General features: G+C 36.0%; 1 protein-coding gene across 1 annotated transcript; it reads right to left on the bottom strand.

Moving 5' to 3' along the window:
- Nucleotides 1-481: 481 nt before the first annotated feature.
- On the bottom strand, nt 482-11,895 carry cav1 (caveolin 1). The gene is made up of 3 exons (XM_079808973.1): nt 11,705-11,895; nt 10,884-11,051; nt 482-3,139 (listed from the first exon to the last, which is right to left on the bottom strand). The coding sequence occupies exons 1-3, from the start codon at nt 11,738-11,740 to the stop codon at nt 2,798-2,800; spliced, it is 546 nt and encodes a 181-aa protein (XP_079665099.1). The 5' UTR covers nt 11,741-11,895; the 3' UTR covers nt 482-2,797.
- Between the last annotated feature and the right edge of the window lie 1,271 nt (nt 11,896-13,166).

Here is a 13,166-nt window from a genome sequence, read left to right as displayed (position 1 = left end):
TACTAAAACTTTAACTAAAATGAAAAAGAAAACAGAAAATACAAAAATAAAAACTAACTCAAAATATGAATAAAAACTATAACAGTATCTCAAAATACTAAAATAATACGGATGTGGGCTGCAGTACTTTAAAGAGATAGTTCACCCAAAAATGAAAATTCTGTCATCATTTACTCCCCCTCAAGTTGTTCCAAACCTGTACGAGTTTCTTTGTGCTGAACACAAAAGAAGATAGAGTGAAGAATGTTTGTAACAAAGCAGATAGAGTAACTATTGACTACCAAAGTTTTTTTCCCCCTACTATGGTAGTTAATGGTTGCTCTATCTGCTTGGTTACAAACATTCTTCTAAATATCTTCTTTTGTGTTCAGCAGAACAAAGAAACTCAAACAGGTTTGGAACAACTTGAGGGTGAGTAAATGATGACAGAATTTTCATTTTTAGGTGAACTATCCCTTTAAAAGGCAAAAGGTGTTTAGTTTTATTAGAGGATCCTTGTGCCACTAAAATGTATTACAAAATAAAAATAAATGTTTTGAGGTTCAGTCCAAATACTCACTAGAGACACGTGAAAACAAATAAGCACTGTGATTTATTTCTCTCCACTTTATTTTAGTAACCCTGAGCTTACGTGCTTATTTTTGGCTTTAAATACTTCAATATTAATTGCCATGGATTCAAGGACTCTGCTGGTTTTTTACACAAATAAAGAAAGCCCTAAAATGACCACAGAGAGGTCTTTAAACAAAGTCCTAAAATCAAATCAAAGCCATTTAATCAAAAACTTTTTCATTACAAGAAAGCAAAGCCTGTTTCTACATTTGCAGCAGTGCAACCGTCACAAATAAAGACGTTGAATGAACCAGACAAATGAAATCAACTTGATTTATATTACATTTTCTTTAATGTGCACAGCATTATGTGATTTTACAGTAAAAGCAAGGAAAGAGAATTTCAGTTTTCATATAAAAATATGAATAAAAATAGGATCTCATCTACAGAGGAAAACTTACTAAAGCAAATGCATCGCAAAGACAGCAGGTAGACAAAGAGGTGACCAAGTTAAAGCGGGTAGACAAAAGGTGACAGAAGGGAGCATAATGTCAGTACAAAATACTATAGAAATCCCACTTTAGCAGCAGCCTTTGATGCTGGAAACTTTGGTTTGCTGCCAGTCTTTGCCAGTGTGTGTGTGTGTGTGTTTGTGTCTGACAGTGAATTAACAGAGAAGCAGACAGGTTTGTTCATGGGACAAAATTCCAAACCAAATAATGTCAGTTTGTATCGCAGAAACAAAAAAATTCTTCATCTTCAAAGACTGCAAATAAAGTTTAAGTATGTTAAGGCTGTGGTAATGTGCTCTCGTGTTAAAAAAGTTCAATCTTCATGACCTCGCAAGCTTTGTGTCCTATAGTTGCTAGCTTCACATGATGTCTCTCTGGAAGTTGTCTCCGCCACTCAAAAAGCTGTTGACATGATGACCGGTTTGAAGCGTTAAATGTCAGAGCCAGGAACAGTCTCTTTGTTAGTATATGCTGAGTTGGCAAAGGGTTCAGTGAGGGCACCTCTTTCGCCCCGTGTTCGGGCCATCCACCATATTTAGTGGCAACATGCAGTGTGACGGGCAGTCTTAACATCAGCAGGGCCACGCCTACTTTTTTTCTCGAATATTCGTTTAGTTTCCCCGAACCCTCGCCCAAAACAAAAACTTTTGTGTCAGTGATGACAAAAAAGGGTGATAGTACCCAAATGGAAGAATGAACATAGCAAAATTATTAGAATCTTCTATATTATGTTTAGACACAACAACGGAACTATTTTGGACAGACTAAGTGGACGTGTCAATGATTGATAGGGGACAAAAAAAAACGAACAAAACCAAATAAAAAAACCCCAACAAATTCACAGCCTTGTCCCAGCAGGCAAATCTTAAAGGGATAGTTCACCCCAAAATGAACATTCTATCATTATTTCCCCAACCGAATGTCATTCCAAACGCTTATACCTGTAATGTATCTGTGGGATACAAAGTGGAAAATATTTATCGATAAATCTGCAGTCACATGTTCAAATTTTCACGGTCGAAATCCAGTTACTTCAATAGGAATCAGAGCAATTGCTAATGAGGCTGGACCTTGAAATATATTTTTATATATATATATATTTTAATAAAATGATTAAAAATATCTATTTTATAAATAAAATTATATTTATAAAATATATTCTATATTATGACCACTGTCAAGCTCCAAAAAGGACAAAAATCACCAAAAAGGAAAAAGCACCATTAAAGTAGTACCATAAAAGTGGTCAATATGACTCATGTTCTATATTTCATATCATTCAAATATGACTTCAGGAGATTTAAAAATAGCGCACAGTCATGTCATGTGGATCACTTTTATGGTGTTTTTGAAGCTTGACAGACGTGGAATAACATTAGGGCAAGTAAATAATAACAGAATTTGCATTTTTGCATGAACTGTCCCTTTAAAAGTCAGGCTAAAACGGTATTCCAACAGATTACAAAAAATGAGAATTTTTAACACGCGTCCCCTACGCCCCAAGGAATCCAAAGCTGAGAGGAGACAAGCTCACAAAAGCGCTGAAAAGAGACGGAGAGGAGAGTCTTATCTATGGGCCGCCTAAATACAGTGCAAACCTCCATCTCTGTTCACGTTTATTTCACCCTCGTTATTATAGAGGTTTATCTTGTGATTTATCTCCCTGCGGCGGACACTGGTTTCCATTCCCCCATCCCACCCTATCCCTCTGGCTCTTTTCCTTCTCCCTCTCCCTACACCACTTTGGTGGTGGTGATCCGCACACTGCTGCAGCACTTCCCCATGGCTTCGAACAGCGGGTCGCAGAAGGTGTGCACACAGATGGAGTAGACTCGACTGACACAGTGGATCTCGATTAGGTAGCTCTTCACGCAAGGCACCACCGCCCAGATGTGGATGAAGGAGAGGATGGCGAAGAAGATGCCCCATATCAGGGCAAGCGGGATGCCCACTAGGGCCGTCAGCAGCCTGTAGCACCAGTACTTTGTTACTGTGAAGGTGGTGAAACTCGCTTTCCACACGCCGTCGAAGCTGTAGGTGCCGGGAGGCTCAGCGATCACGTCCTCGAAGTCCACCTGGGGAAGAAAGGGATTTCAGAATTCAATCATTTTGACATCATTTAATTTTGCACAACTAACCCACTGAGTGTTTTCCAATTAACCCATATTTGATTACTTTCTAAGGCCTTTACATAATTAACATGAGAAACATTTTTTTCTACTGCATGTCTTCTGCCCTCTAGTGGATTATAAATGATCTTCAGGAAGTAGAAGTACTTTTAATATTATTTCATAAATGTCCATATATGTCACAACAATAAAGGTCTTTTTGCTGGGAAATGCAAGAATAACTTTCAAATTATTATTTAGTGGTATCTATCTATCTATCTATCTATCTATCTATCTATCTATCTATCTATCTATCTATCTATCTATCTATCTATCTATCTATCTATCTATCTATCTATCTATCTATCTATCTATCTATCTATCTATCTATCTATCTGTCTGTCTGTCTGTCTGTCTGTCTGTCTGTCTGTCTGTCTGTCTGTCTGTCTGTCTGTCTGTCTATCTATCGTCTGTCTGTCTGTCTGTCTGTCTGTCTGTCTGTCTGTCTGTCTGTCTGTCTATCTATCTATCTATCTATCTATCTATCTATCTATCTATCTATTGTCTGTCTGTCTATCTATAGTTCTATCTATCTATCTGTCTGTTTCTGTCTGTCTATCTATAGTTCTATCTATCTATCTGTCTGTTTCTGTCTGTCTATCTATCTATCTATCTATCTATCTATCTATCTATCTATCTATCTATCTATCTATCTATCTATCTATCTATCTATCTATCTATCTATCTATCTATCTATCTATCTATCTATCTATCTATCTAACTATCGTCTGTCTGTCTATAGTTCTGTCTATCTATCGGTCTGTCTAGCCATTGTCTGTTTGTCTATCTATTGTCTGTCTGTCTGTCTGTCTGTCTGTCTATCTATGTTTGTCTATCTATCTATCTATCTATCTATCTATCTATCTATCTATCTATCTATCTATCTATCTATCTATCTATCTATCTATCTATCTATCTATCTATCTATCTATCTATCTATCTATCTATCTATCTATCTATCTATATCTGTCTGTCTGTCTGTCTGTCTGTCTGTCTGTCTGTCTGTCTGTCTGTCTGTCTGTCTGTCTGTCTGTCTATCTATATATCTATCTATCTATCTATCTATCTATCTATCTATCTATCTATCTATTGTCTGTCTGTCTATCTATAGTTCTATCTATCTATCTGTCTGTTTCTGTCTGTCTATCTATAGTTCTATCTATCTATCTGTCTGTTTCTGTCTGTCTATCTATCTATCTATCTATCTATCTATCTATCTATCTATCTATCTATCTATCTATCTATCTATCTATCTATCTATCTATCTATCTATCTATCTATCTATCTATCTATCTATCTATCTATCTATCTATCTATATATCTATCTATCTATCTATCTATCTATCTAACTATCGTCTGTCTGTCTATAGTTCTGTCTATCTATCGGTCTGTCTAGCCATTGTCTGTCTGTCTATCTATTGTCTGTCTGTCTGTCTGTCTGTCTGTCTGTCTGTCTGTCTGTCTGTCTATCTATGTTTGTCTATCTATCTATCTATCTATCTATCTATCTATCTATCTATCTATCTATCTATCTATCTATCTATCTGTCTGTCTGTCTGTCTGTCTGTCTGTCTGTCTGTCTGTCTGTCTGTCTGTCTGTCTGTCTGTCTGTCTATCTATCTATCGTCTGTCTGTCTGTCTGTCTGTCTGTCTGTCTGTCTGTCTGTCTGTCTGTCTGTCTGTCTGTCTGTCTGTCTGTCTGTCTGTCTGTCTATCTATCTATCTATCTATCTATCTATCTATCTATCTATCTATTGTCTGTCTGTCTATCTATAGTTCTATCTATCTATCTGTCTGTTTCTGTCTGTCTATCTATAGTTCTATCTATCTATCTGTCTGTTTCTGTCTGTCTATCTATCTATCTATCTATCTATCTATCTATCTATCTATCTATCTATCTATCTATCTATCTATCTATCTATCTATCTATCTATCTATCTATCTATCTATCTATCTATCTATCTATCTATCTATCTATCTATCTATCTATCTATCTATCTATCTAACTATCGTCTGTCTGTCTATAGTTCTGTCTATCTATCGGTCTGTCTAGCCATTGTCTGTTTGTCTATCTATTGTCTGTCTGTCTGTCTGTCTGTCTGTCTATCTATGTTTGTCTATCTATCTATCTATCTATCTATCTATCTATCTATCTATCTATCTATCTATCTATCTATCTATCTATCTATCTATCTATCTATCTATCTATCTATCTATCTATCTATCTATCTATCTATCTATCTATCTATATCTGTCTGTCTGTCTGTCTGTCTGTCTGTCTGTCTGTCTGTCTGTCTGTCTGTCTGTCTGTCTGTCTGTCTATCTATATATCTATCTATCTATCTATCTATCTATCTATCTATCTATTGTCTGTCTGTCTATCTATAGTTCTATCTATCTATCTGTCTGTTTCTGTCTGTCTATCTATAGTTCTATCTATCTATCTGTCTGTTTCTGTCTGTCTATCTATCTATCTATCTATCTATCTATCTATCTATCTATCTATCTATCTATCTATCTATCTATCTATCTATCTATCTATCTATCTATCTATCTATCTATCTATCTATCTATATATCTATCTATCTATCTATCTAACTATCGTCTGTCTGTCTATAGTTCTGTCTATCTATCGGTCTGTCTAGCCATTGTCTGTCTGTCTATCTATTGTCTGTCTGTCTGTCTGTCTGTCTGTCTGTCTGTCTGTCTGTCTGTCTGTCTATCTATGTTTGTCTATCTATCTATCTATCTATCTATCTATCTATCTATCTATCTATCTATCTATCTATCTATCTATCTATCTATCTATCTATCTATCTATCTATCTATCTATCTATCTATCTATCTATCTATCTATCTGTCTGTCTGTCTGTCTGTCTGTCTGTCTGTCTGTCTGTCTGTCTATCTATCTGTCTATAGTTCTGTCTATCTATCGGTCTGTCTATCTATCTATTGTCTGTCTGTCTATCTATCTGTCTACAATTCTGTCTATCTATCTTCTGTCTGTCTGTCTGTCTATCTATCTATCTATCTATCTATAGTTCTATCTATCTATCGTCTGTCTCGTGTCTATCTATCTATCTATCTATCTATCGTCTGTCTCGTATCTATCTATCTATCTATCTATCTATCTATCTATCTATCTATCTATCTATCTATCTATCTATCTATCTATCTATCTATCTATCTATCTATCTATCTATCTATCTATCTATCTATCTATCTATCTATCTATCTATCTTCTATCTATCTGTCTGTCTATAGGTCTGTCTGTCTGTCTGTCTGTCTGTCTGTCTGTCTATCTATCTATCTATCTATCTATCTATCTATCTATCTATCTATCTATCTATCTATCTATCTATCTATCTATCTATCTATCTATCTATCTATCTATCTATCTATCTATCTATCTATGTCTGTCTGTCTGTCTGTCTGTCTGTCTGTCTGTCTGTCTGTCTAATATATAAAATGTGATTATTCATCCATCCATTCTTCAAACCATTTGTCCTTTGTGGGGTCGAAGGGATGCAGGAGCCTATTCATTTTATTATACTATTTTTATTTGTATTATATCATTTTTTTTAGATGAACAAATTACTATAAAAGCTATCTGCTATTTCTGCATGTTTTCAGCCATATCAAGTGGGCTGACTTTAAGAAATCCAGCATAATGCCTCCTCCCTCCCTCCCTCTCCACATTCCTCATAGACAGCATCTTTACATTGTACAGCACCCTGCTCTGGTTCACTCAGACTGGTACGACCTGGTTCATGCCCAAGTCTCTCTGCTCTAACCCTCCTGTATCAACCGCAGATTGGATTAGATAGTGCCTGACACCAAACACTAACATTTAGAGAAGACATGTAAATATAAAACTCATTTAATAAGCCCTGGAAAGCTTGGTTTAGATCTTCCTTGCTGGCAACCCTAACGCCATTTCTGTATAGCAGTGCACTTTCTTTTATATACACACAAGTTTATTTCAGTTGTGACACTTTTGATTATACAGGGAAAAAGCACACACAAACACACCCGGTCCTTCACGGTCACACATGAAAGTCAAGATAAAGCTAATATTTATTTAAGAACTCCTGTTTGAATCAGAATAACTAGTCAACAAATTGATAATACCTGAAAATGAATGTTTTGCTTACTGTAAAGTAGACAACCAAACCACTTTAGATTGTTTGTGCTAGTTTAAACAGCATAGCCTAGACCACTAGCAAAAAAAAAAAAAAATGCTGGATAACCACCACAGTTGGGTACTAGTTAAGTTAGCTAAAAAGCCTGGTAGGCTCACCACCGGGTTTGGACAAAATAGAAGTGTTTAGAGTAAATTGAAGTTCCTGTAAGAGCAAAATGATAAATTACTACTTGTCCAAGGGCTTGAAACCATCATGACTCAAGTTGGCAACAAAATGCCAAATTATACAGTCTTATATTAGGCTATCCTCCCCATTCATTTATCTACAGTATATCCCAACTGGCTGGACACATAGTTTCCATTACTTGCATATTACAACTTTGACTTTCAACAAACTAGTTAAAATAAACAGTTCTTGAGCTGACTGCACAGTGTTCTCTGATAACACCCTCACTGTACTGACAGAAGTATCAACTTGCATTCTTCAGACCTGGGGGCTTGCGATTATATATGACCCGTCCACATAGTTAATAAATCACCAGTGTGCAGTGCACAGTCTATGGAGGAGTAGGAATGCCACTGATCAATTTTCGTCATTTAAAATAAATAAATCACTTTTTAAACGGAATAAACATGATAAAATAAAAATGAAAATAATAAATCACTTCAATAAACCACTTCAATCAAACTGACATATAAGTAGATATTTAAAACTGTTTATTTAATGATATTTAAAAATGTTGAAATATTTAACAATAAAACAAAAGGAAATAAAATAAAAATAAGTTGCTGTTTATTTAATAAATTATATATACATATATATATATATATATATATATATATATATATATATATATGATTTTTTTTACATTTTAGTTTTTAATATACCCTCATAAATATTTTTTAAGATTTATGCAATTTAATTAATTCTATTCCATTAGATTGAATTTAATAATCCTTATGTATTTTAATTTAATTAAAATTAATTCGATTTAATGGAATTTTACCAATTAATTAACTTGTTTAATTGCATCTTAAAAAAGGCTTAAAATATTTTTGTGCATATAAATTTTTTTTAATTAAAAATATGTAAAATATAATATTTTTTAGGGCTGTCAAAAGATTAATCGCGATTAATCGCATCCAAAATAAGTTTGTGTTTACATAATATATGTGTGTGTACTCTGTTAATTATTATTTATATATAAATACACACACACACATTCATGTATATATTTAAGAAATATTTGCATGTATATACTGTATATACATTTATATAATCTATAAAAATATAAATGTTTTATATATAAAAATAATATTTTTTTCTTAAATATATTCATGCTTGTGTGTGTATTTATATATAAATAATAATTAACAGAGTACACACACATATATTATGTAAACACAAACTTTTATTTTGGATGCGATTAATCGCGATTAATCTTTTGACAGCCCTCATTTTTTTTCAAACTGACAAATAAATACACTTTATAATAAGTACAATAAAAAAAATGAATAAATAAAATTAAGTGAAAAAATGTACATAAATAAATCATATTTCAAACTGAAGAATAGACATTTAAATGTCATTAAATATTTACATAAAAATTTATGACGTTTATAAATAGATTAAATAAATGCTCATAAATAAAGATTTATTTTTAAGTAGTCCTCCATACACAGTATGCCTCGAAATATTGAACTTGGACAGACAAAAGTTACGCAAAAACAATGGCATTGTTGAGGATCCACAAAGGTTTAAATGAAAACCATTATAGCTTAAATCCTCGATCACCATATAGCAAGAGCCTGTGACTCATTTCAAATTCATATGCAGTGATTAACAAACCCACCAAAGCCTTGCTACTGTAACTGTATTAGCTATGGAAGGCTTTCCTATTGGTCAGCCAGGATTTATAGTACTTCTGTACACAGTATAATCTAATGCATTCGTGATGACTACTCGGAGGTCACTAGACTGTGCTCTGGCCAGATTCCCACGTGGAATCCTGCTCCAGCGTGCTATTAAAAGAATGCACTTTTATGAGAGGAAAATATTCTGTTCCAAGGGAAAGCTACGCATGTGTTTCTGCACACAAGGATCTTTGATGTGGATGTCTGTGGGAGTGCACTTGGACCACGAGTGCATCATGGTCCAGAGGAACGCCCCATGTGTGTGTGCGTGTACGGAGAATTTGTGAAAATGGAGATGGGAATTCCCTGCTACGGTCTCCTACGCAAGACCACTGCGAGTGCTCAACCCCTTTTAAGGACAAAATAAAGGGACTATGTGCACAAAATGAGTTGGACTATCGGAGCCCTTGTGACAGCAATCCCATAATTCAAAGCAAACTTGCTTTCTGTGTTCCCTGGATTCAATTTTCAGTCAAATCATAAGAGGCATTCAACTGCATGTGTCCTCGGGGATGTGACTCAGTGTCATGTTGTGGTGGGAGGGAAAAAGACATGCGAAAAAGGGTGGAGATGGATGCATTGGGATTGTTTTTGAAGTGTAATCCTGTATCGTCAGGTGACCCGTCGACTTTTCTTTCTGGGAAGGTTGCTATGCAAGGCATCGCCCCACGCCCAGGAAAATTTTGACTAAGAATGTTAGGTGTGCAGTCTTTGCTCAAAAACAGGAAACTGTTAATATTTCCTCTATAAAAAAAGACCTTACTTTGACAGCTCGTCACCGCATGGGAGTTACCACATCAACATGCCTGTCCAAGTGAGAGCAACGGGCTATTATTGCATGCATGGATTTCACAAACTCGTGCCACAGTCCCAACATTTCACATTGCGGAGACAGCTGCTCCAGTGATAATTGTTTCCACCCTGTTGGAAAATCCAGCTTAGGCTGGCAGCTGTGGATCTTAGCTGGTCTAAGCTGGTACTAGTTTACTAGTTTGAATACCATAACCAGCTGGTCTACGAGGTAGAACCAGATTAGAAACCATCTGCTGCTCCAAAACACCTAAGGAAGCCTGGTAGGGACACCAGCATGTCAGTATATTATACTAGAGACAGAGACTGAATGCAAGTGCGTTTAAAAGTTTATGCAAGTTCAATAACTGATCATTCTTCGAGGACTTGAAAGACAGCTGCTGCTTGCAATAATTGTTTTTCCAGTGCCGCTGCGACAAACTGACCAGTGACTCATCGCCTCTGTTATGAAGCCAAACTTTCTGTTCAGTTGTTTTTTAACTGTGTGCATAAACTGTAATGCTCTTTGAAGATGTTTCTGAATATTACATTTAATATAACAAAACATAACATTTAATAGTTATGGTATTTATATAATTATAATACAAATAATTAATACATTAGATTATTTAATACTTTCAATATAATATATACTAAGATAATTACGTATGAAAAGTTGCGTGCAGTTGTTTCATCTTACATTGTAGCTACTAATTATAGGCTAAAAAAATGCATGTTTTATTAAAGTGACTGGCCAAAAAAATGTATAAAAGTTGCATAAAGCAGAAAAAGTGAATTACCTACCTTCACCACATCGTCATTTAAATGCTTTGGGTCCCGGTTGACCAGGTCAATCTCCTTGGTGTGGACATCCCGAAGTGCCTTTTCGTTGAGACTGTCGTTATCCATTTCTTTATTATTTGGTTTGTAAATGTTCCCCTGTTTCCTGATGAACGGCGAGTGAGCGTATTCCTGCGGTTCCAAAGAAAACAGAAAATGAAGTTCATGAGCGTGGAGGAGAGACTGGGGCGCAACTCAGCAAAGCCCTGGCATGGGATGGTTTTAAGCGGATAGAAATGAAGCACCACACCCCTCTGGGACACAGTAGAGCGACCCGCCGCAGGGGGGCGCCATTTTACACGCCGCGCGTGCGTTGTGCTCTTCTCTTATTCCGCAGCAGTCAGAAAATATAACAAATACACCTACAACTGAAAATATCAAACTTTTGGGACGTGTTTAAAATATATTAGTTATTATGAATTATTATTTTTAAATCCGTCAACATGAGCTGCGAACGTGCACATTATTCAACCTACTGGATTGTGAGCAGTTCATTTAGCTAATATTATTATTCCATCAAATTGTGTTTGCACAAAGTGTGCACAAAGTAAACAAGGGAGGCTTGCCGAACAAATACGTGCCTGTAACAGATAAGACCTCGCATTAGCTAACATGCGCGAGAGAAAAACAAAAAACAAATAGTGAAGTGCCAGCGTACCGCCTTCATTGATAAACCCCTAAAAGTGTTTGAGTAATAAGTTGCACAAATTACTCGGCAAAAGCCGGCTCAATGAATTGGGATCAAAAATAAACGTTTTCCGAGGTAAAATAGGTGTCATTCTTACCTCTTCAGGTGTCCCGTCCGTGTATCCACTAGTCATGCTGTCCTGACTGAAGTGCGATCAGATGAGTGTGTGGGAAACAAGAGGATCAGTACAGAGGAAGCCGTGTGGGAGGCGTGTGGAGATGGCTTACTGTGGGGAGTCCTCTTCCTTACAACAACTCTCTTTTCTGCAAACTAAAGTTCCATAAAACTTTATCTATTGAATGTTTTTTATCTCTCCTGCAGCCTCTCATGGCATGAAGTGGGAGTTTCTCTCAGTCACTGAGAACATGCTGTGCGTTCAATGAATGAAACCTTCCATTAGCCTGCCACTCATACAACTACGCAGTATTAGTGGTTGAGGATTTTGACGTGATTTTTCCCAAAATGGGAGGCATATTTGGCATGCCCAGATAGCACTGCCTACCATATTTTCCTGCACGATCAGTAGCCTACACCTACTTGAATCACAACTAAAGCAACACAAATAGGCTGAATTAAGGGTGATTGGGACACTTTTTGCCATTAAGATGACTTTGAAAAAGAGTCCCAAACAACCTTAATTCAGCCCTAGAAACCTACAGGGTCAGGGATCAAATGGTAAACAAACCAAATTATCTTATATTTTTAACCAAATTAGCCATCCTACTATTTTACTGCTATATGCATAAGGTGCATCTTAGGATGTTTTAAATAGACTAGTTTTACTAAACTAGTAAAATAGTATTCAGTATGCTGAACACTTATTGGCTACTATTTTAGTTTAAAGTTTTAGCTCTGTTAAAGGGATAGTTCCCCCAAAAATGAAAATTAGCCCATGATTTACTCACCCTCAAGTTATCCTAGGTGTATATGGCATTCTTCTTTCAGAGTTATATTAAAAAATATCCTGGCCCTTTCAAGCTTTATAATGGCAGTGAATGGCTGTTTCTGTTTTGAAGTCCATAGAAGTGCATCATAAAAATGCTCCACACAGCTCCAGGGGGTTAATAAAGGCCTTCTAAAGTGAAGTGATGTGTGTGTGTAAGAGAAATATCTATATTTAAAACTTTACAAACTGTATTCTCTGAATTCCACTAACTGTCGTACGTATGTTCACGAGAGACTGACGTTCCAGCGAATGGCGTAGGACGCTCCGGTGAGAATATGCTAGTTGTCGCGAGAACCAAGTTTTGTTTTACTCTGTCCTCTATTCTCCTGCATTCATCACCTGAACTTACGCTAAGTATACGTCCTACGCTGGAACGCCAGTCTCTCGTGAACGCGCATACGACAGTTAGCGGAAGTTAGGGATTGTGGTTTGTAATGTTTTAAATATGGATATTTTTCATACACAAACACATCGCTTCACTTCAGACAGCCTTTATTAACCTCCCGGAGCCGTGTGGAGCACTTTTATGATGGATACATGCACTTTTATGGACTTCAAAACAGAAACAGCCATTCACTGCCACTATAAAGCTTGCAAGAGCTAGAACAGTTTT

The sequence above is a fragment of the Gobio gobio genome (assembly GCF_949357685.1).
Source record: "Gobio gobio genome assembly, chromosome: 25".
NCBI classification, from domain to species: Eukaryota; Metazoa; Chordata; class Actinopteri; order Cypriniformes; family Gobionidae; genus Gobio; species Gobio gobio.
Note: the sequence above shows the minus strand (reverse complement) of the source record. Positions and strands in the feature narration are given on the sequence as shown.

What these genes read in the sequence shown, in the direction of transcription:
- cav1 (XM_079808973.1), bottom strand. Translation starts at nt 11,740, where the DNA reads ATGACTAGTGGATACACGGACGGGACACCTGAAGAG. An exon ending in CGGACGGGACACCTGAAGAG is followed by an intron (nt 11,052 to 11,704) that starts GTAAGAATGACA and finishes TTGGAACCGCAG; the next exon opens with GAATACGCTCACTCGCCGTT. An exon ending in TAAATGACGATGTGGTGAAG is followed by an intron (nt 3,140 to 10,883) that starts GTAGGTAATTCA and finishes TTTCTTCCCCAG; the next exon opens with GTGGACTTCGAGGACGTGAT.